General features: G+C 38.1%; 4 protein-coding genes and 1 non-coding gene across 5 annotated transcripts; 4 read left to right on the top strand and 1 right to left on the bottom strand.

The window, feature by feature from the left end:
* The first annotated feature begins 1,590 nt into the window (after nucleotides 1-1,590).
* On the top strand, nucleotides 1,591-3,305 carry LOC147301057 (uncharacterized). Its single transcript, XM_086283329.1, has one exon. It carries the CDS (start codon nucleotides 1,717-1,719, stop codon nucleotides 2,932-2,934), a length of 1,218 nt encoding a protein of 405 aa, XP_086139455.1. The 5' UTR covers nucleotides 1,591-1,716; the 3' UTR covers nucleotides 2,935-3,305.
* Nucleotides 3,306-5,584: 2,279 nt separating this feature from the next.
* Nucleotides 5,585-8,068, top strand: LOC147301056 (mast cell protease 2-like). Its single transcript, XM_086282487.1, has 5 exons — nucleotides 5,585-5,661; nucleotides 5,697-5,867; nucleotides 5,942-6,068; nucleotides 6,180-6,443; nucleotides 6,535-8,068. The coding sequence occupies exons 1-5, from the start codon at nucleotides 5,585-5,587 to the stop codon at nucleotides 6,697-6,699; spliced, it is 804 nt and encodes a 267-aa protein (XP_086138613.1). The 3' UTR covers nucleotides 6,700-8,068.
* A 1,165-nt stretch (nucleotides 8,069-9,233) lies between these two features.
* On the top strand, nucleotides 9,234-11,671 carry LOC147301055 (duodenase-1-like). Its single transcript, XM_086282486.1, has 5 exons — nucleotides 9,234-9,417; nucleotides 9,489-9,636; nucleotides 9,716-9,845; nucleotides 10,531-10,794; nucleotides 10,884-11,671. The coding sequence occupies exons 1-5, from the start codon at nucleotides 9,234-9,236 to the stop codon at nucleotides 11,046-11,048; spliced, it is 891 nt and encodes a 296-aa protein (XP_086138612.1). The 3' UTR covers nucleotides 11,049-11,671.
* A 5,130-nt stretch (nucleotides 11,672-16,801) lies between these two features.
* Nucleotides 16,802-18,280, top strand: LOC147301054 (mast cell protease 1A-like). Its single transcript, XM_086282402.1, has 5 exons — nucleotides 16,802-16,904; nucleotides 16,983-17,130; nucleotides 17,220-17,349; nucleotides 17,497-17,748; nucleotides 17,848-18,280. The coding sequence occupies exons 1-5, from the start codon at nucleotides 16,817-16,819 to the stop codon at nucleotides 18,004-18,006; spliced, it is 777 nt and encodes a 258-aa protein (XP_086138528.1). The 5' UTR covers nucleotides 16,802-16,816; the 3' UTR covers nucleotides 18,007-18,280.
* Nucleotides 18,281-21,369: 3,089 nt separating this feature from the next.
* LOC147301053 (5S ribosomal RNA) lies at nucleotides 21,370-21,488 on the bottom strand. Its single transcript, XR_015127421.1, has one exon. It is a non-coding gene; the product is annotated as a 5S ribosomal RNA (ribosomal RNA).
* Nucleotides 21,489-21,904: the final 416 nt, after the last annotated feature.

Genomic DNA, 21,904 nt, shown 5'->3' with positions numbered 1-21,904 from the left:
TTAATATATTTTGATGTTTATGGTTTATGTTGAAGTTCATTACGTTATCTAAGTTCATTTGTATTTTGTCTATGTTTCCCTGTTATAGTTCATTGTTTATTAGCTTCCCCTTGTGTCTGCACCCATATGTTTCAGTCTCCCTCGCTCTTCGCATGCTTCATGTCTGCGTGTCCTATGTTGTCACTCTTGTGTTTTGTCTGCATCTCATTATGTTTCCTGTTTTATTTTGAAGAGGTCTGGTGTCCTATGTTCATTGTGTTTAGTTTTACTTCCAGTGTGGCATCATTATATTCATTTTAATCAGCTGTTTCCCCATGTGTTTACACTTGACCTGATCACCTCCTGTGTGTCTGCATGTTTTCATTCATTCCTTATCAGGTTGTCTGTGGTTTCTTTTCATGTTTCCAAGTCTTCAGGTTTCAGGGTTTTCTATGTTTAACCTTAGTTTACCCAGTTTAGGTTAGTGTTTAATTTTCCCGTTGCCCCTTGTTTTGTATGTACAAAACCAGCCATTAATCAATGGCTCGTTTTCAGTTAATATTAATTTTGTTTCCACGTTTTGCTTTGCTGCATTTGGGTCCTTTATTGTCCACTCCACCCAATCTGTTTCTGCACACTGTGACAACAACAGTAAATTCATCATGCAAGATCAAATAACATGCCATTTTCTGGGAGTGCCTTATAAGTAATATTAAGATTCTGTTATTACTAACAACTAAACACTAATATTTGCCCTAACATGAGTTAGGTGGAGTTTGTGTTTATCTGTGTGTAACACATTTTGAAATACGTGGCTGTCCCAGCGTCACACAAGTCATAACTGGTGAAACTATTGAAAAAGCCATATGATTCCATACTCGTGTTCACTGGTGGACAGTTTAATGACATAACACATAATGTTTAATGATTTGTGAGTAATCCAGTAATGTCTACGGTCATTTCTGATGAATGCATAAAACTTACATGCATAGTGGTATTCCAAAAGTTCCTTATTGTCATCCCTTGTCTACTTATGCCTTCTTGTTCTAATAGCTGACTTTTCATCAGTGTGTCCTGGTTCCTCAACCCCTGATGAAGACCATGTCAGGTGAAGGGAAGTGGACTCAGACGCATGGCTCGCTGTAGATGTGTAGAATATTTATTTACTGACAAAGTGAGTAATTAAGTAACGTAATGACTCCAACACTGGCTGCAACCATACCCTAGAATGTGATCGCTGATGTTATAACATCAGCGATCACATTCTAGGGTATGGTTTACCCTATAGGGTAAATGAATCCTGAAAACAGAAAGTAAAAGTTGAACTAGGCTCCTAGTACAGGGCCTGTCATTAGGCCCTGCTCATTTTATGGGATGCTCAGTCTTGTAATTATTGTTTTGTTTTGTCTTTTTATGTGGTCGCTGTTTATTATGCCTTTATGGACTTTTTTGTACTTAATGTTACACACATGTTAACAATCTAAACAGTGATATATGCTGCTTTAAAAAAAACATATCCCCATTCCACATTCCAAAATGTCATGTGACAATCTGATTGGCTTAGGAGTGATGATGTCACAAGGATGTCACAAGGATCCTTTGAAGTTTTTCTATAAATAGGGGTGAGAAACAGCAATTTTCAGTTCGTTTCGTCGCAGCCTTTGTGTTTGCAGCCTTCAAACGTTCACTACAGAAAAATTTGGAAACCTCTCAGAGTCATCGGATACAAACGCCAACATGTATCCAAGATTACGGCAACCAAGACAAAAAGATTTCGCCGCCTCTCCTTCCACGCGTGGCCGGCCAATTTCTCCAAATGGCCTCTTATCCATCCAAAGGGCATTACAGGAGAGTAGGAATGAAAACAACCATCTCCAGAACAAAATTCGACAAATTGAAGAAGAAAAACGTCACCTGGAGAAGAAGTGCTTACAAATGGAAGCACAAAACAAACACCTGGAAGAAACACTACAGCGCCAGCCCGACATCAACATTATTAATGAGGGCTGGGGGATCAAGTTTGCTCAAGCCAGAGAGCAGATTGTATTCCTCATCAAAGAAAACAAGAAAAAGAGCGCTGAAGTTAAAGAAATGTCCGAGCAGCTTCAAGGCAGGAAAGCGACGATTGATAAAATAGAGTGGGATCTGCAATACATGGACCAAATCAATCACCTGCTCCAAAGAAAGCTTGATGAAGCTGAAGAAAAAAATAAAGAAGTCCTCCAACAGAAGGAACAACAGGACACAAAGCAAAAAGACCTGCAGCGCGAACTCCAAGGCATGCAGGAAAAGTACAGAATGGTGAAGGCAAAGTTGGATCAAACACTGGTCCAAAATAAAGACCTCCTTCAAGAGAAAGAGCAAAAGCAAGAAAGACTGACAGAAGAAAAGTGCATTATCAAGGACTTTGAGAGTAAAAATCAAAAAATGCAAGAAGTCTGTAATGAACTGAAGGTCAAAACAAGTGAGCTGGAGGGAGAAAAGGAAACACTGGCAAAACGATGCTCACACATGCAGAAAAAGATTGATCACATGGCGAAAAACAACTCGGAGCTCATTAAGGGGATATTGTTGGAATTCAACAACTTGAAGCGGGAAAACACAGAAATGCAGGCCCAAAAGCAAAAACAAGACAAAACGCATGAAGACCTGCAGTGTACGCTCCGCGACATCCAGAAAAGAAATGAGCAGCTAGAAGGCCTGCACAAAGAAGATCAAGTGAGAAATGCAGACCTGCAGAAGGCAAAGCTGACACAGGAGGCAACATCCAAAGACCTCAAAGAAAAGCTTGAAGAAACACAAGCAACATTAGAACAGGTGGAACAAACATGCAAGAAACTTGAGAGGCAAAACACAGAAACCATCGATGAGTTGAGAACCCTCATCCTGGACAAAAAGGCGCTCGTGGAAAAGTCCATGAAAAAGAAGAAAAGATTCTTCAGCTTTTTCCGGTAGAGGGACAATACTGCTTCTTCAACTGATGTAGCCTCGTCTTGCTCCACCTCTGTTCACCCCCCAACCAGTCCCGGCAGTTGACTGCCCCCTCCTGAGCCTGGTTCTGCCGGAGGTTTCTGCCCGTTTTAAGGCAGTTTTTCCTCCCCACTGTCGCCTAGTGCTTGCTCAGAGGGGATTGTTGGGGTTTTCTCTCCTCTACCTTCTTTCTTTATTTACTTGTTAACTTTTTGCTCTTACCTCATTTAACCTTGTTTCGTTATTTACTTGTTAACTTTTTGCTCTTACCTCATTTAACCTTGTTTCGTTATTTACTTGTTAACTTTTTGAACTTACCTCATTTAACCTTGTTTCGTTATTTACTTGTTAACTTTTTGAACTTACCTCATTTAACCTTGTTTCGTTATTTACTTGTTAACTTTTTGCTCTTACCTCATTTAACCTTGTTTCGTTATTTACTTGTTAACTTTTTGAACTTACCTCATTTAACCTTGTTTCGTTATTTACTTGTTAACTTTTTGCTCTTACCTCATTTAACCTTGCTTCGTTATTTACTTGTTAACTTTTTGAACTTACCTCATTTAACCTTGTTTCGTTATTTACTTGTTAACTTTTTGCTCTTACTTCGTTTTACCTTGTTTCTTTATTTACTTGCTTGTTTAACTTTTTTTCAACTTATCTAACAAAATAAAACAGTTGAATTTATCCTTTGAGTATTGTTCATCTAATCTTTACAGAGTTTTTCCAAAACACTTTCAAACATTCAGATCTGTCTTTCATTTTCTTCTTGAAACCTCATGAACGGTGAACTAAAAACTCTGGAACATGGTTTGAAACACTGAAATTGTTTCAGCTGAAACTGGCAAAGTCATACGTGTGTGTGTGTGTGTGTGTGTGTGAGTGTCACAGGTGATATGGTGTCACTAGTCCGGTCATCATGTTTAGGCTCATTCACTCCAGAATTATTTAGGCCAAATCTTTAAAACAGTGTCACTGCACACACATTTCAATCACACAAACGCAGGATTAATTCTTTGCAGTATTTTATCTGATTTATTATGAGAATGTCATGCCTGATCATTTGCACCCACAACATCAAAAATGGGGGCAAAAGGGAGGAGACCACGTTTAATCGATTATAACACGAGGTCAGAAATATAAGTGCTGACATGAGTAGTGTCCACAGAAACCTCTGAATCTCAGCTAAAAGCTCATGTAAACCATGTCTACAAACACCAAACAAAGCAAAGACACCAGACAGTTAAAAGAGCAGTTACGTCACCATGAATCTGTGGACAGCTAATATCCATATTTTGATTTATGATTTTCTGGAGTTAAATGTGAACCGAAACATATTTTCAAACGTGTTATATGCTATAAAATACTTTTAAAAATTAGGTGAGGGAAATAAAAAAATCATGTTTTCTATGTTTGAGTCACAGTAACTTTGACATAGTAACATCTGCAGTAATATTTAAAGCTCTGATGACATCTCACCAGTGTTAGCTTTATTTTGACACCAAGACTGTTTACACAGAGTTTGTAATTGCAGAGAAATACATTTATTTTGGTCATTTCCTTTTCGAGCAGGAAGCTCACCCTTCTTGTTATACCCTTTAGATGAATACAGAGTTTTTAATTAAATACATATTCTTTAAATAATGTTCCCTTTTAGAAAAAGTAGGATAATTAAAAAAAACAAAACATTTATTATAGCTCTGTCACGTAGAAAAAAACCTGTCTCTTTTCTGTGGTCTGTTATATAACATTAGGGGTGTTCGTGGCAATTAACTTTTTAATCGACTAAGCGGGTCAAGTAAGAAACACTTAAATATTGAGTTACATTTGAAAACTGTTTAACATCTGTGAAACTGGAAACTGGTTTCATTGTTTCACGTTTGGCTGTCAATCCAAGTTGTGAGTTTTCACACCCCTAGAAGCAAACAACAACACCCACAAAAAAGTGCTTTGATATTCTCTGAAAGAAAACTTTCAGAGGAGAAACAGATAAAAGCGTTGATGAAACCACAGACAGCAAGGTGATGCACAAAGTGTTTGATTAGTTGTTACTCTTTTTCTGTATCTAATTACTCATCTTACATCTCTTACATCAAAACTGTATTGTTTTTCTTTTCAGTTTACAATGTAAATTCATTTGATTATTTATAACATCCAAAACCCAATTTAAAATAAAGTTAAATATAATGCATATGTCTTTAGTTATCAGTGTTTGCTCCACAATGAGAGCTGTTTCCTTACTGAAACCAGGTTCTGGGTTCAAACTTCCTGGTCGGTTGGGGTCTTTGTTTGCAGTTTTTATGTTTATTTCATATGTTTGTTAGTTTATTTTGTGGCTTCAGCCCTGCCATGATCCTGGCATATTAATTAAATTCTTTCACCCAATTACCCATTCAATTTAAAACACAACACAACAATTTACATTTAGGAATGATAAAAATGAATTAATTAATTTGTATAACATACTTAAATAAATTTATACACATAGCATAATCGATGTGTTTCACATAGCAAATCAGTTATCTTTGCATTAACAAACTTTTCAGAATTATCTTGAATAAAGGATGTGGTTAGAAGCACTATAAATGTGTCAGCTTGACACGCCTACAATGAAGTGAACCGTTTTCCTGGCATCATGCACGGTCTGCAAATAATTCTGCTACTCAATGTTTTGACATGTCTCAAACAAGCTGGTAAGAATTGCAGTTTTTAGTCATTATTCTCCAAACATTTCATATGGGCATTAGCATGTTTTTTTTTTTCTTTGAAGCACGTGGAAGTGACATCATTGGTGGGGAGAAAGTCCCAAGGAAGTCAATGTTGTATATGGTCTCAGTGCAAAACAAAAGTGGTCATATATGTGGAGGATTTCTGATCACCGAAGACTTTGTTGTCACTGCTGCACACTGTGATAATGAGTAAGTATCAGTCTTCGTGTCATTTAACAGGTTTAGGAAATGTATTGAGTGCCTCTCAATAATCTTTGCTTCAGATACCCCACGCACGTTGTTCTCGGTAACCACAATCTCAACAAAGGCCAAAAAATAAGTATCAATAAAAAATTCAAGCCTAGATTCTATCTAAATGTTTTACTGGGTGACGACATCATGCTGCTTAAAGTAAGTACAACAGTTTGAAGTGACATAGTTGAGTGATCTAATTATCTACGTTACATTACAGCATAAGAATTTTGAATGTTAACTTTGTGATTTGATTTTGTATCTCTTCAGCTTTCTAGAAAAGCTCAGCTAAGCGACATAGTAAAAATAATTCGACTTCCAACTGCTAAAATAAACCTAAAAGAAAATGAAGTGTGCAAAGTGGCTGGATGGGGAATAACGGAAAATGGTACTCTAACCAATATACTGAGGGTGGTGGATGTGCCTGTCATTAACAAGAAAGTCTGTAAGAAGCAATATTCTGTCATAAATATACGTCTTCCCGCCAACGTTATCTGTGCAGGTGGCTACCCCACACACAAGGGATTCTGCCAGGTATGTTTTCTTCTTCTTCCTTTCACTGAAATTAATAACTGGTCTCTCGTTGTCAAATGTATAAACACCTTAAAATTCTTTCTTTTCACAGGGTGATTCAGGTGGTCCTCTGGTGTGCGCAGGATTAGCTGTTGGTATTGTTTCTTTTAACAAAGGCAAGTGTAACTACCCTAAAGCACCCAATGTTTATACAGACATCTCAAAATACCTCCTGTGGATCAATGCAATTCTTAAAAACCCAAATAGTTATTTGTAAAACTACAATTGTTTTTCTGCTGTATTGCTTCATTTTGCTGTCATTTTCTTTGTGTGACCAAAAACAGAAATAAAAATTGTATCTGCTAGTCCACGGTCTGCAGACCGTGACTGATATTGTTACTAATAAAACCATGGTTTTATTAGTAACAATATCAGAAGGGAAATATTTCATTAAAACAATAACAAGGGAGTCCAGAAAATAATTTGGTGTCACATGAAGAATAAGCAACATATAGTAGTATTAAGGTTATCACCATTACCATTTCAAGATGTTGCTGTTTTTCCATAAGATTAAAGTGACATCTTTTAGAGACCAGTATGTGTCACCACAGTAGTGAAAGTACATCTACACTGCTACACTGACTGGAACTATTTCACAGAGTGAGAGTGAGATGTCAAATAATCAATAGTGAAAGCATTATTTTTGCAATATATTTGGCAGCTAATGAGAAACAAACTAAATACTAACGAATATTCAATGTGTACATGACTGCTGAGTGAGCAACAGCAATAACCGTAAAAGAGACACTCATGTAAACAAACTGTAATCTGCAATGCTAGTGATGGGTAGATAAGGTCAAAATGTTATTAGTATTGATGCCATCTAGTGGTGTACAGATTGATACCAATTTTTCCTATATAAAATACGTTCTAGAATCAATTCTCATATTAAAATATTGATATTAAAATAATTTGTGGTAAATTAGAAGTTTATGATTGACAGGTAAACAGTGGAAATTAGCTATATTATTGAGATTGTCTAAATGATTGGTAGGAACTACTATTTCTGCTTGTCATGGTGATATGAGAAATAAATGCATCACGGCTCACATAGTAATCAAATCTGGCAGTCATTTAATCTCTTATGCATATCACTAAAATAGTTCAGAAAAAGTACCGACTGCATCTTAAGGATGTAATTTTGCTGAAGGAGTAATGTGTTTTTTAAAATTTGTTCACAACAGTGCTCTAACTGTACATCACCAAGTTGATTAAAAGAATGTATAGAGCATTGTTGTAATCTAATTTTGTACTGTGGTAATTTGTACATCCACATGCTTTTAGAATGTTTATAGATATGGATGGTCCAGTTTTGGATCACTGGGTGGTTGTCATACTCCGAGAGCAGGCAGGACTCAAACGCCGACTCCGAATGCAGTTCTGTGAATTTATATACAATGATAGTAAGCCCCAGGGCAGACCCAGGACACCCAGGACCAGAGATTATATCTCTCGGCTGGCCTTAGAACATCTGGGAAGGCCTTGGTGTTCCCCTGGACAAGCTGGAGGAGGTGGGCTTCTCTGCTAAGGCCGCTGCCCCCGCAACCCGGCCCCAGATAAGCGGAAGAAGATAAATGAATGAATGAATGAATAACCAGAGTAAACATAAAATGCTCTTTGTAAATGATTATTTTATTAAATAAAGAAGAATTGTTATCCAAATCTACCTGGTCCTGTGTGAAAATGAAAATGCCCCTTTTGTTAAAAATAAATTAACTGTGATTAACCACATTTTTTAGTTTAGTTTCACTAAACACACTCAGGCCCAATTACTGGCAGACTGGGTAAATCAAGAACTCAGTTCAATAGAACCCATGTGACAAATCAAAGCAGGCTAAAAGAACTCAATAAACAACACTTCATACAGCAATCTAAAGAAACACTTGAGAAACAAAGTCACTGATAACTCTGTGACCGGCCTACCAAAATTACTCCAAGCGCACATCCATGAATTATCCAGGTCACAAAAGTACCCAGAACAACATTAAAGAACCTCAGGCTTCACGTGTCTCAGTCATGCTCAGTTCATGATTAAACAATAAAAAAAGACTGGGCAAAAATGGCATCCATGGGACAGTTCAGGAGAAAACCATTGCTGACCAAAGAGGCATTTGCTAAAACATATCTTGATGATCCCCAAGACTTGAAAGACTGGACAAATACTTTGTGGAATAATGAGACAAAAGTTTAACTTTTTGGAAGGTGTGTGCACCATTACTCTCTGGCATAAAACAGCATTTCAAAAAAGAAAAATAATACAGAAAGTAAAATATGTTGTGGTTGTGTGACGATCTGGTTTGGCCTGCTTTGCACAAACATCAATATACACGTGCATAATACAAATAGGACCATGAAAATAGGTCATTACACAACTACAAAAACTGCCATGTTTGCTAACCGTACTGCTCTTCTGGATATCTTGATTCCTGCATTCCTGTTTTTCAGCCTGTTAGAAATGATCATGGAGCTTCTGCATGTGCGCTCCAACAAAACAGTGCTTTTAATTATATTTTGTGAGTTAGATGTATCAGGGATCCTGCACAAAGTACTTCTGTGTGTGTTGATTGTATACATATATCTCCATGTACACGTGATAGCATTTAGTTTACATCACTCTGTTAATTAAGCTGGAGCTCGGAAAGAAAAGCGTCTGGACTTCCAGTTTCTTGAAGACGTTTCACCTCTCATCCAAAAAGCTTTTTCAGTTCTAAGAGCATAAAGAGTGATTCAAATGTTCTGTGAAGATATGAAATGAACGTTGAGAAGACAGGAAGTGAAAACAACCCCAAAAACCACAAACCACAGACAGAGTGCAAGGTAAAGCATAAAGTGGTCGACTATCTCCCTGAAAGATTTTTCACCCGACTTCCATGCATCATGCACGCTCTGCGAGGGTTTCTGCTCTTTCAAACTTTGACGCTTCTTAGACATAATGGTAAGATTTTATCCATTTCTTACAGATGTGCAAAAGTGTGTTGCTTTTAAATTTTGCACATTTGCTTTCAGCACTGGGGAGTCAAATCATAAAAGGTAGAAAGGCTGAGAAAAAGCAGATGATGTATATGGCATCAGTGCAAGACAACAATGGACATATATGTGGAGGTTTCCTTGTCAGTGAATATTTTGTAATGACTGCAGCGCACTGTGCTCCCAAGTAAGTAATCAAAACTCTTCATGCAACCTCAAATTCATCAAAACATAAACGTTCAATTTCTGTATTATCATTAATGTAGGAATCCTACAAGTGTTGTTCTGGGCACTCACAATCTCAAAAAGGTTGATGACACAATGAGATATGATGTGAAGATGTGCAAACATTCTTTTAAGGATGTTCTATCTGGAAATGATATCATGCTTCTCAAAGTAAGTAGATAACTCCTGAATCTCATAGACATGCATCTCTTAGGTCCTGTATCAGGTGTTTGCTGCATATGTTATGTTGTTATGTTGATGCTATATAGATAGATTTTGTTTTTGTTTTAGCCAAGTGTTGGCTAGTAGCTGTTTGACAGTCACCATGTTGGTGCACAAATACCATTTTATGCCTGTCAAACTGCATTATCCTCGTCACTGTTCAAAAAGAACTCTAAAAACCTGAAATGTTCTGAAAATGGTGAGGTATAAGAACTGGATATGAAATGAATTTTATGCATTTCAGCAAGCCATGTGTGAAGCCTGGCTCCTTGGAAGCAAACTATAAAGAAATAAGTGGTGCCTCAACACTTTTACACAATACTGTAGTTTATTTTAAGTAACTGGCCCTGGATGTATTACTCATGGGAAAGCACATGAAAGAAAGAAAGTTCCTTATTGCTTGCCTTTTGCATTATATGTGATACAAAACAAACATGTTTTTATTTAGTTTAACAATGTGTTGCACATTAATAGGTATACTAAATGCTAGTGATGATTATGTATTGTAGTACATATTGGTTATTCAACTGACCAGCTACACATGTGGACACTCTGTTATGGTTTGGATTTAAACCCTATTAAATTTGCCTTAAGTATTCTCTTTTCTATCTCATTCCTTATTTTCTGCCACTAGCTGTCCAGGAAAGCTCGCCTGGAAGGAAACAAAGTTATTAAGCCAATTAAACTTCCACATCCAAAAATTAATCTAAAGGAAAACAAAACCTGCAGTGTAGCTGGATGGGGGGCCATAAAAAGTAACGGTGAAAGTGTTGACGAGCTGCAAGTGGTGGATGTCCCCATCATTAACAAGGACAGGTGTCAGAGTGTTTGGCAGAATATGCTTCCGGCTAAAGTTATTTGTGCAGGTGGATACTTTAAAAACAAAGGAATCTGTCAGGTAACTTTTTTTCTATCTACAACCTATGATATTAAAAAAAAGATTGATGATTGATGGGCAAATCAAATAATAATATTTCCTCCTCACAGGGTGACTCTGGTGGCCCTCTGGTGTGTGACAATTTGGCAGTTGGTGTCGTTTCCTTTAACAACTACAACATCTGTGACTATCCGAATGTCCCCAACGTTTATACAGACATATCAAAATTCCTTTCTTGGATCAAACCCATTCTTAAGAAAAAGAAATGCTACTAATCTCTGGCTGTCTTCCACAGTGCATCTTTTGTCCTACCTTCCTTCCCTGGGCTCCAACCAGTCATGATCATTTTGTTAGACCTCAATGGGAGTTTTTGCTGTAATCAGAGCTAGATTTTCACCATTAGGGGGCAGCGTTCAATTAACTTTTCACATCTGTCAGAAACAAGAAAATGGAGAGTTTGGTGTGAGATCAGAATAGTGTGTGGTGAGAACCATTTACTTACTGAAAGAAGGTTCTGGGTTTAAAGTTCCTTGTTGGCCAAGGTTTTCTCTCATAGTTTACCGACACACTTGTTTGCTTAATTGATGATTTTAGATTTTACAGTGAATGGTTTTCTGTCTCCTTGTGTTACGCCTGCAACCAACTTGCAGGCTGTCCAGGATGTACCTTCCCTCTCACACTATGATAGCCAACTCTTCCTTCTTGACACCAACCAACAGCACCTCCTCTGTGAGATTACTGCAGTATTTCATGTTTCAATATGAATATCATTTACATTCATTTCATGCAGAGAAATGTAATCCTGAGTCAAGATGTTCTGTTACACTGTCAGGTGTCAGGAATGATTAAATCTCTTTAAGCATTTTGGCATTACAGTGAGTCCAAAAGCAAAAAATAAAACCTGAAGCTTGAAACTGTATTTTCTCTTACTCATGTCATTTTCAAAACTTTTTTGGGGAACTTTGCTGTGGGAACATCCAAGGAACAGGCCAAAGGCTTTAGTTTTTTCCACTTTAAAAAGCAAAACATTGCTATAGATACAAAAAGAAAATTGCTTCAACCTAAGACCCGTGACGATAGCCAAAAAAAGTCTCAGAAAACATGGATCACATATGAGCCAAAATATAAAATGCCCTAATACTAAAACCATGCATATATGAATTCGGTATCTCAGTAATGTTTTAGTTCTGCACGCAGAACATGCAATATGTCTAACACCTTGTGAATATGCATGTATCTGCATTTGCTGCTGTACTTGTGGCTGTTTGTCTAAAGCAAGTTTTTTTAGTCAGCAACATTTTCTAGGCATTTATACATGTTCAATCAGATTGAAAGATGGGAGATAATATGACTCTTATCTGCTATATGCTATGGAGTAAATGTAACTGCACTAGTTATTAGCAAGCCATTGTTGTTTTAGTCATTAGCCAGTGTGAATGCAGTGTTTTCATCTCCGTGAGAATGCTGACATTATGACCGGTATCTGGTGACTGTGGTTTCTTTGATTCAAAAACAGTTTATTACACTAATCACATGTGTTTTGGTAGCTTTGGCCTATGCAAATGAATAATGTTGTTTCTTCTTATGCTCTTCATTTGAAAAAGTTGTCCATTTAAAATTAAGTTGTGATAGTAAACAATTTCTTTGAAGGTAAAAGGCGAGGTAAGAACTAAGAACATTCACTTTCTGATCTGATATCCAAGCTAGCCTGAAAATGTCTCTTCTGAGAAGTGATGTAAAAAAGAGAAGGCTCGTTAAAAACAACTTTTTTTACACCAATGTGTAAAAAGAAAAGCCAAAAACATCTTCTTCTGTTCCGCTATCGGTTTCTCTACTTAATCAATCTGCTGATTAACTCATCTGCTTATCAAAGGAACAGAAGCTGATTTTTTAAGACTGAAGAACACACTTAGATGTGGGCAGATCTTCGTGTCAGCCGGATAATGTACTCAGCCTCAATCTCACCATATCACCGACAGTGCCATTCTGTTTTATTCACAGCTTGTAAATAAACGTATTAAACCTTTCCCAATGCTCAGGGTGTGGGTCCATCCTTATGACAAAGTTACAGTGTGTAAAAACTTCACCTCTGGATGTCTGTTTACTTAATCTCTCGAAATTCCAGTGCATAATTTTATCTATGGTGGTTGCTGTAGGACAAACGTTTTAAACAGTCAAGAAAGAACAAAAACATTTAATATAGGATACATTCCAGAAATCCTTCCCATTGTCTTTTCCTGACCTCTTGTCCTTGAGCTGGGTATGAGAAGTAATAAGAACTTAGGAAAAGAGAAGAACGGTGAGCTGAGAATCTGAATGACCTTACACTAGTCTCCTTAACAACGTGGCAAAGTACAAGGGATACAGCCTTAAGAGATTCAGCATGTGGACAAGGGTGACAAGAGTGAAATCAGTTCTTATCTAAGAATGACAATTATGGATGACATTTGGATGAGGTAAGGTAATGACTTAGCATTTGACATGGACTTTTTAAATTCAGAAATACAGACCTCTGCTGAAAGCTTTATCAGACATTTCAGTGAGCTAAATTGTTGAATAGCATCTTCTAATGGCTGAACGGCAGACACTCTGTCCACAGGCCAATGAGATTTGAACTATACAGCAATAGATTATATGCATCATGTACTACAGCTAAAGATTTTATAGGAAAACAAATGCAAAATAATAATATAGTCAGACTAGTAGTACAAAGACTAAATGCATGAGAAATCAGCAAATGTGTGTGCAAAGAACAGTTTACGTACATGTTCTACAAGCAATAGCTTATCTGGATCCTGTAGTGTCTGCGGTTCATCTAGTTTGCTGCAGATCTCAAAGATAATGCCATTCAGCTGTGTCAAGCCTGGCATCTGCCTTCTTTACTTGTGAGTATAGTTAAACTACAGGTCAATCAATGTATGTGAAAAACCAGAGGAAAGAAAAGCCAAAAATCTTGGAATAAACAAATTTTAAACACATTGTAGTTTGCTTCCACATATGTCTATATGTTGCCAGTACACACTATACTATAAGGCTTTTTGTCAGTTTTCAACCATTACATAACCAAGATAACCTTGAAGACCTTGGTGGATGCAAAATTTATTGTTGACTTGACTCCAATGACGTGCATTGCTTCCGTTAAGTCATATCTTAGCCATTTATGTGTAAATGGAAAACCAATGAGTCTGATGATAGACCTGAAGCAGGAAACTGGTTTCTGTGCTTCGTCATTGAAAGATGCAGAAAATAAGAGAAAAAAGCAAAGAAGAAAGTCACAAAAGTCACTGGCAATGATGTATAATCCAAAATAGCCACTTAATCATACTGACAAAGTTTGATTTCCACAGTAAAGTCTTTACATCTGAGTTTCCACTCGTTAAAAGTATCCAAAGTCACTTGATTTGTACCTACAGTTGGCCAGGAGGCCAAAAAGGATATTGAATGAAACAAATCGGGAGGCCTAAAGTGTCTTAAATTTCAAATGTTAAACTAAAAATAAGCAGCAAATAATGATGTCTGTCCTTCAGACTGATGTGGCACTATGATTATGATCATGCAACACAAGTGTGCAAACTTAACTTGAACAAAGGATGTGGTTAGAAATCAAAATATTGTAGATAATAATCATACTTACCAGCAAAACAGACTGTTTCGCAAAAGGTTCATCTTTTGTGTTTCGAGTGAACACAAAGAAAAACAGGAGCATTAGAGACCAAAACAAAGAACTAACAGTTCAGGAGGCCAAAAGTGTGGCCACTGGCGAAGACAGAGCAATTTTGGAAGCTGACCAGGAGGCCAGCAATGAAGGCGGAGCAGATCTGGGTCTGGAGGCTGACAATGATGACAAAAACCATCGGGCGACAGGACTGGAGGCCGATGGTGGCCGCAAAGATTGCACCCCCCAGGAGGTCAACGGAGACCCTTGAGTGAAGCAGGTCCAGACTGTGCAGTGACCACTGACTCGAGAGGAGTCCAGACCACTGGCTTGGGCGAAGCAGGACCAGACAGTACGGAAACCTATGACGCAACAGGACCAGACGGTGCAGGCTGGGGGTGTGTGTGGCACAAAGCAGGTTCAGGCTGCCCTTCAGACTTGTGCTGAAAGGGAACCAGTGGCTTGAGTTCAGGTTCTGTTGATGTGAAGCAGTGCAGAGTCCGATGCCAAAAGATGTCAAAAGTCTTAGAAACTTTGGACAGAATATGAGCCAAAATAAAATAATGAAAAATAATGCAAACAATAAATAAATATCAATAGAGTGTTGCAGTTTTAACCCACATGCAATATGTATAAAACTTTGTATATATATGTGAGTATCTGTATTATTATTATTAGGCACAGTGGTTAGCACTGTTGCCGCACAGCAAGAAGGTCCTGAGTTCAATTCCACCATCAGGCCAGGGTCTTTCTGTGTGGAGTTTGCATGTTCTCCCCATGTTTGCGTGGGTTCTCTCCGGGTACTCTGGCTTCCTCCCACTGTCCAAAGACATGCACTGGGGATGCAGTGGGGATAGGTTAATTGGTTAATCCAAATTGCCCATAGCTGTGAATGTGAGTGCAAATGGTTGTCTGTCTCTGTGTGTTGGCCCTGCGACAGACTGGCGACCTGTCCAGGGTGTACCCCGCCTCTCGCCCTATGACAGCTGGGATAGGCTCCAGCGCCCCCCGCGACCCTGAAAAGGATAAGCGGACGCGAATGGATGGATGGATGGATGTATTATTATTAATATTATTTTTTATTATGCTGTATTTCTTTGATGTGCATGTGGTTGTTTGTTGAAAGTCAGACTTATCAGCAACATTTTATAGCCAGTTAAACTTGATGTGTTCAGTTAGCACGTTAACAGATGAGCGATAATGCTCGACTCTTATCTATATGTATCAGTTGCTGTTTTACTTATTAATAGCGTGAATGCAGTAGTTTTATTGCTGTAACTGACAACAATGAAATTCATAAATCTGGTAATTGTGATTTCCCTGATTGAAAAACAATTCATCACAGAATTCAAATGTGGTTCAGCAGCTTTGATCTATTCCAGCGAATAATGGTGGGGGTTTTTTTAGTTATTTGTTTAGGAAAATCCTCAATATAAATACCAGTTGTGATTGAATTGAAAGTCCTTATTGTCATTATACAAATTATAACAAGATTTAAAACAGCTCCATAGTGCACATGTGCTTAGCGCATTCTAAAAAACTATACAATAATATAACAATAAATATAATATAAATACACAGCACCAAGTAACAGAAACAGACCGCCAGAGAACGATGATACAGTCAGTGCAGATACTGAAGTGCAAATTACGTTTGTGCAAGTTTTAGTTGAGTATGGTGATATCTTTGGGGAAGAAGCTATCCCTGAGTCTGTTTGTTCTGGCCTGTAAGGATCTGAAGCGCCTGCCAGAGGGTAGTAGGTTAAAAAGATGGTAGCCGGGGTGGGTATTGCCCTTCAAGATGTTTCTGGCCCTGCTGAGACAACGGGAGTTATAGATGGCAGACAAGGATGATTTTTTGCGCTGTGTTTACCACCCTCTGCAGTCTCTTCCTGTCTGCAGCTGGCATGCCACACTGTCACTGCATAGGTGAGCAGGCTCTCGATGGTGGATCTGTAGAAGGTCACCAGCAGCAGGGTGTTTAGTTGCTCTTGTGATGGTGTAGTATCCACAAAGTTAAAACTCAGTTAAAAAATATTGTTTTGCAAAGGTGAGACTTTAAAAAGGTATCGTAATTACACTGTTTCTGTATTGTGTTACACTTTCACTTTCTGAGCTGATATGTAAGCTTGCCTGGGAAAGAAAGCACACAAAATTTGGCTCCTTAAAAAAGTTGTTTGATCAGCATTTGGTCATCGGATGTAAGGTTTTTTTTCTTGGTTTTATGCATCCATAATAAAACACAAAAAAGACATTCGCAACATTTCTCACATTTCTCAAAGTGGGGGTGGCTTGGGTGGGTGAAAAGGATGTGGTTCAAAGTCAAAATGAGAGTGATTATTATCATACTTATCAACAAGGCAAAACACCCTATAAAAAGGTCTCCTTGATGCTCCTACCAGAAACAGTTCACCGTTTGGCTAACATCATGCACGGTCTGCAAAAACTTCTACTGTTCCATCTTCTTGCATGCCTCGGTAAGAACTGCAAGTCTTTGTTATCAATTTCCAACCATTTGTTGGGACATTAACTTAATTTTGGTTTTACTTTTTTAGGGCATGGAAGTGATATTATACATGGGGAAAAGGCAGCAAAGAACTCAATGCTTTATATGGCCTCAGTGCAGAACAAACATGGTCATATATGCGGAGGATTTCTCATCGCTGAAGACTTTGTGGTCACTGCTGCACACTGTGACAATGAGTAAGTAAGTTGTAAGTAATCCAACGTCTTTTGTGGTCAGTACGCTTTTATAAAATGTACTGACCAAGTCTCATTGATTACTTCTTCAGGAACCTTACACACGTTGTTCTTGGAAGCCACAATCTCAACGACCATCATGAAAAAATAGAGATTAAAAAATCCATCAAGTTTGAAAATTATAGAAATGTTCAATATGGTGATGACATCATGCTCCTTAAAGTATGTACATATTCATAGTTGTAACAGTTTCACGTGAATTATAAGACCCTATATTTGTGGCGTTATAATTCAAATTTCATCACAGCAAAAGGGTTACTGTTTGAAAACAGACATTTCAAATTTCCATTTCATGTTGTGTGTCTTCAGTTATCTAGGAAAGTTCAGCTAGACCGCACAGCAAGGATAATTCAGCTTCCACATGCTGAAATAAAACTACAAGAAAATGAAGTGTGCCAGGTGGCTGGATGGGGTTTCACTGAAAATTACACTCTACCTAATGAGCTGAGAGTGGTGAACGTTCTTGTCATTCAACATCAAATCTGTGAGAAAAACTGGCCTGATCTTCCTAACAAAGTTATCTGTGCAGGTGGCTATAGAACAAATAAAGGATTCTGTCAGGTATGTTTTCTGTCTCTTCAATATATACTAATTAGATTTTGCAAAATATATAAAACACTTAATATAAACTGACAAAATTAAAATATGTCCTCCTCACAGGGAGATTCCGGTGGTCCTCTGGTCTGCAATGGGTTCGCAGTTGGTGTTGTTTCTTTCAACAAAAATTTAAACTGCAAATACCCAGATGTACCCAATGTCTATACGGACATCTCAAAATACCGTCAATGGATCGACAAGATTCTCAGAGGTGTAATTTAAGCATTCCTGATTGCTCTGTCGATGTAACCAAAAGTGAAAATTAAAAAGATTCTGCTACTTCGCTCTGTCAAGCTGACCTAATTGAATTCAAAGCTCCTTATCACTTTATTCTGTCACCATGGATTCTTTCAATTACAGCAAGTGTTGATGTTCAAGTTATCTTTTATTACAATGTTCTAAATGTATTTTATGACCATGGGATGTAGATAACTTGTAACTTTATATGTTTCTGTGCTTGTAATTCTGCTGGCGTGCTGTCTGTACTGTTGTTTGACCCCCAAAGTTAAATAAGCAAATGAAAACAGCATGGTTGTGTGCACCTCATTTTATTTCAGATTTCCACAACAAACTTGGTGTCAAAAATAGAATCCCATGCCTGTTTGTATTCAGGGTCTATAGGAGACTTGAGCATGCTAGATAAAATTAGACAATTGTGAGCATGGCTAACACATCTGGTAAAGAAACCCCCAGTGAACAGGAAGCTTTCATGTTTACGAATGGGGTTTATGGGAAAAATATGGAAATTGAGCTATCAGCGTTTGGGTAAAACATTTCCACAAAGAGGAACATTGAGCTTGATGCAGCTAATAGATCATAAATCATAAAGTAAAAGAAAAAAAGCCAAGAAATAATTAAAAGAGTAATAAATAAAAGTGTAATCACAAGTTGTGAAACACAAAAAGGGGAAATGACACCTGATTTAATTTTTTTCACTATCAATTGGGAAGCACTCAAGTACTGTTAATTCCAGTGCTCCTCCTACATCTGAATAATTCCCTGAAGGTGTACAAACGAGTATTAGGGCCACAATAAGAAAAAATAATTGAGAAAAAAGTTGAAATAGTATTTCAAGAAAAAAGTTTAAATGTGGAGACTACAGATTACAAACTGCCATGGTTGCTATATCCTCTGAGTGAAATTGTACTTCAGAATCGGTTTTGGTAACAGGAAGGAAATGATTTCTCTATTAGCATGTAAACACAATGTGGTGATCAGTATAAGAACATTGATAAGATGGTGCAGAAAACTGCATCTGGATGGAAAAACACACAATTGTTGAAGAATGAATTTGCACACAAGAAAATGGCTTGTAATGGACAGACAGAAAGGTTATCGATAGTTACATCTATAAATGCAAGGGGATGTATGCTGTATGACAAAACGGCTGATCAATTTGTTTCAATAACTCGCCTAAACAAGGCATTTTATAGAGGGTATAGCAGCCGTAGCAGTATGTCTTTGGACAACAAGGGTAATCCTCACATTTCAACCTTTTTTTTCGAAATACATTTTTGACTCTAATCTCAAAATTCTGACTTTATTCTCAAAATAATCAAAGGCATTTTTTCTTAATGTTGTTCTAATATCTAGTGAAAATGTGCATAGTAATGAGGCCTAAACAACACAGACTGTATCTATATAACATAGAGACCATCTATGCTCACAGTCATCCTCTCTGAATTCAAACCTCCAAGCTTTGCATCCAGACCTCAGTCATTTGCACACTCATGTGTCATCTGATTGCAGTCAACATGTCAAGATATTTATCAGGTAAAAAAAAAAAAACTAAAGATTTCTTCCCATTTGTGTAAACCTATGGCTCTCCAAAAATTACTTTTCACTGACTTGCTGTATGAATCTTTCCTCTGAGTCTAAAATAATATCTTTCCAATCAAATGTTTGCATTTCCAATACGTCTATACAAGGAAGATTAAAATCACTTTCACCTCTCCCCACTGCATTCTCAAAATGGCTTCTGGCTAGTGTCTGTCTTATTATATTGAAATTGCAAATCTTTTCATACAATTTCCAGAAAACCATCCCACTTTCCAAAGTGAAAACTCTTTTTATAAGTATGCAGTTCACAGAATTGATGAAGCCATGTAAGAACTATGTCTTTGCTACCTGGTTTGGGACTGTGAGCTGCTGATTCGATTTCAATTCAATTTCATTTAAGCAGCACCAAACAACAACAACAGTTGCCTCAAGGCGCTTTATATTGTAAGGTAGACCCTACAATAATGCATGAGGGCCAGCCATCTGCCGTGACCTTGGGGTGAGGGGAGGAAGACAGGATGAAAGACATGCTGTGGAAGAGGGACACAGATTGATAACAAGTGTGATTCAATGCAGAGAGGTCTATTAATACATAGTGAGTGAGAAAGGTGACTGAAGAAGAAATACTCATGCATCATGGGAATTCCCCAGCAGCCTACACCTATTGCAGCATAGCTAAGGGAGGATTCAGGGTCACCCCTGAATCCTCAAATGGACTGATTACACTCTTGTGTTCGAACTTGCTTTTCCACATGGCTAGACTGTGGCTTGCACAGAAGTCTAAAAACAAAACACTGCTCAGATCAGATCCGGGAGGCCATTCCTGCCGATCACACCCCTCCAGGTCTCACTGTCATTGCCCACATGAGCATTGATGTCTGCCAGCAGGACAACAGAGTCCCCAGGTGGATCACCCTCCAGCACGCCACACAGGGACTCCAAGAAGGCTGGGTACTCTGGACCTCCATTCAGTGCACAAGCGCAGATGACAGTCAGGGCCTGTTCCCCAACCTGAAGGCCCAGGGAACAAACCCTCTCGTCCACTGGGAGAAACCCCAATGTACAGGCAGCAAGCCGAGGGGATAATAGGATACCCACCCCAGCCCGCCGCCTTTCACCAGGGGCAACTCCAGACTGAGACAGAGTCCACCCTCTATCCAGGAGACTGGCTAGAGAGCCCAAGCCGTGGTTTGAGGTGAGTGCTCTCTGTTTCAGGAAATAACTGCCATCCTTAATCAACACAGGATTTTTTGAACTGTCAGGTTTGCAGACAACATGGCACATATGAGGAATGGGAATTCTTCATGTGTGCAGGAAATTTAGGGAACACTTATAGTTGATGTCTTAATTATGCAAATAGCTACTATGAAGTTGATGCTTCCTGTTCTGTCAGACAGAAAACAACTATTTGTATCAAGTTACATCACATTGTCTGAAATAAAATCATTATAATAAAGTTAAATACGTATATTTTTAGATAAAATCTTTAAGTATAATATATAAGATAATATTTCGAAGTCACAAAGGTAAAACTCTTTAAAATGTCATACCAAATGTAGGTCAAATGAATAAACTATAGATCTAAAAAAGAAAAATACATTTGTTCAATGTTCTCTAGGAAAAAATGAGGATCCTTTTTGTCGCTGGACTTTCACAACCAGAGAACCGGCCTGAAGAAACCTGTTACGAAGCTTTTAAAAGTCAGCATTTTCCAAGTTTTAGAAATGTTATCAGTGAGTATTTACTGAAGCTGTCTCCACTGATTGAGCAGCAGCGCCCTCTGCGGTTTGTGTGTAGAAGCGAAAAAGCTTACAGCACCTGGTATTCCCAGGCGGTCTCCCATCCAAGTACTGACCAGGCCCGACCCTGCTTAGCTTCCGAGATCAGACGAGATCGGGCGTGTTCAGGGTGGTATGGCCGTAAGCGACGGAGACACTATATAAAAGACCTTTAATAGGTGGCAAATACACAGTTCAATAAACGTTATTGTGATACATTTCATATGTTACAGCGAAAAGATGCAAACCTTCGTTATTAACTGTAGCTTCAACATTGATCTGCGAAAAAATGCTTTTCCTGCAGTAACATTTGGATAATAACACATGTTAGTTTATTAATTACAGCACAGTACAAGTGATAGAATGCATTTAAAGCATCATGTCAGCAACAGTCCTACCTTTGCTTCGTATGGTTCAGTTTCCCAGTAATGTCCCTTAAAAATGCAAGGTCAAGTGTCCACTCATGATGGGAGTCATGACGTGCCCAAAGCCGATCACCTTTGCACATAACGTCTGCTGGTGAATGATGCAGTGGTAATGCATAAAGTTTGGGAACTCTGTGT

The sequence above is a fragment of the Aulonocara sp. 'chitande type north' Nkhata Bay genome, linkage group LG23 (assembly GCF_057382095.1).
Source record: "Aulonocara sp. 'chitande type north' Nkhata Bay isolate Kocher_YH1m ecotype deep benthic linkage group LG23, A_spYH_male_GT1.1, whole genome shotgun sequence".
NCBI classification, from domain to species: Eukaryota; Metazoa; Chordata; class Actinopteri; order Cichliformes; family Cichlidae; genus Aulonocara; species Aulonocara sp. 'chitande type north' Nkhata Bay.
Note: the sequence above shows the minus strand (reverse complement) of the source record. Positions and strands in the feature narration are given on the sequence as shown.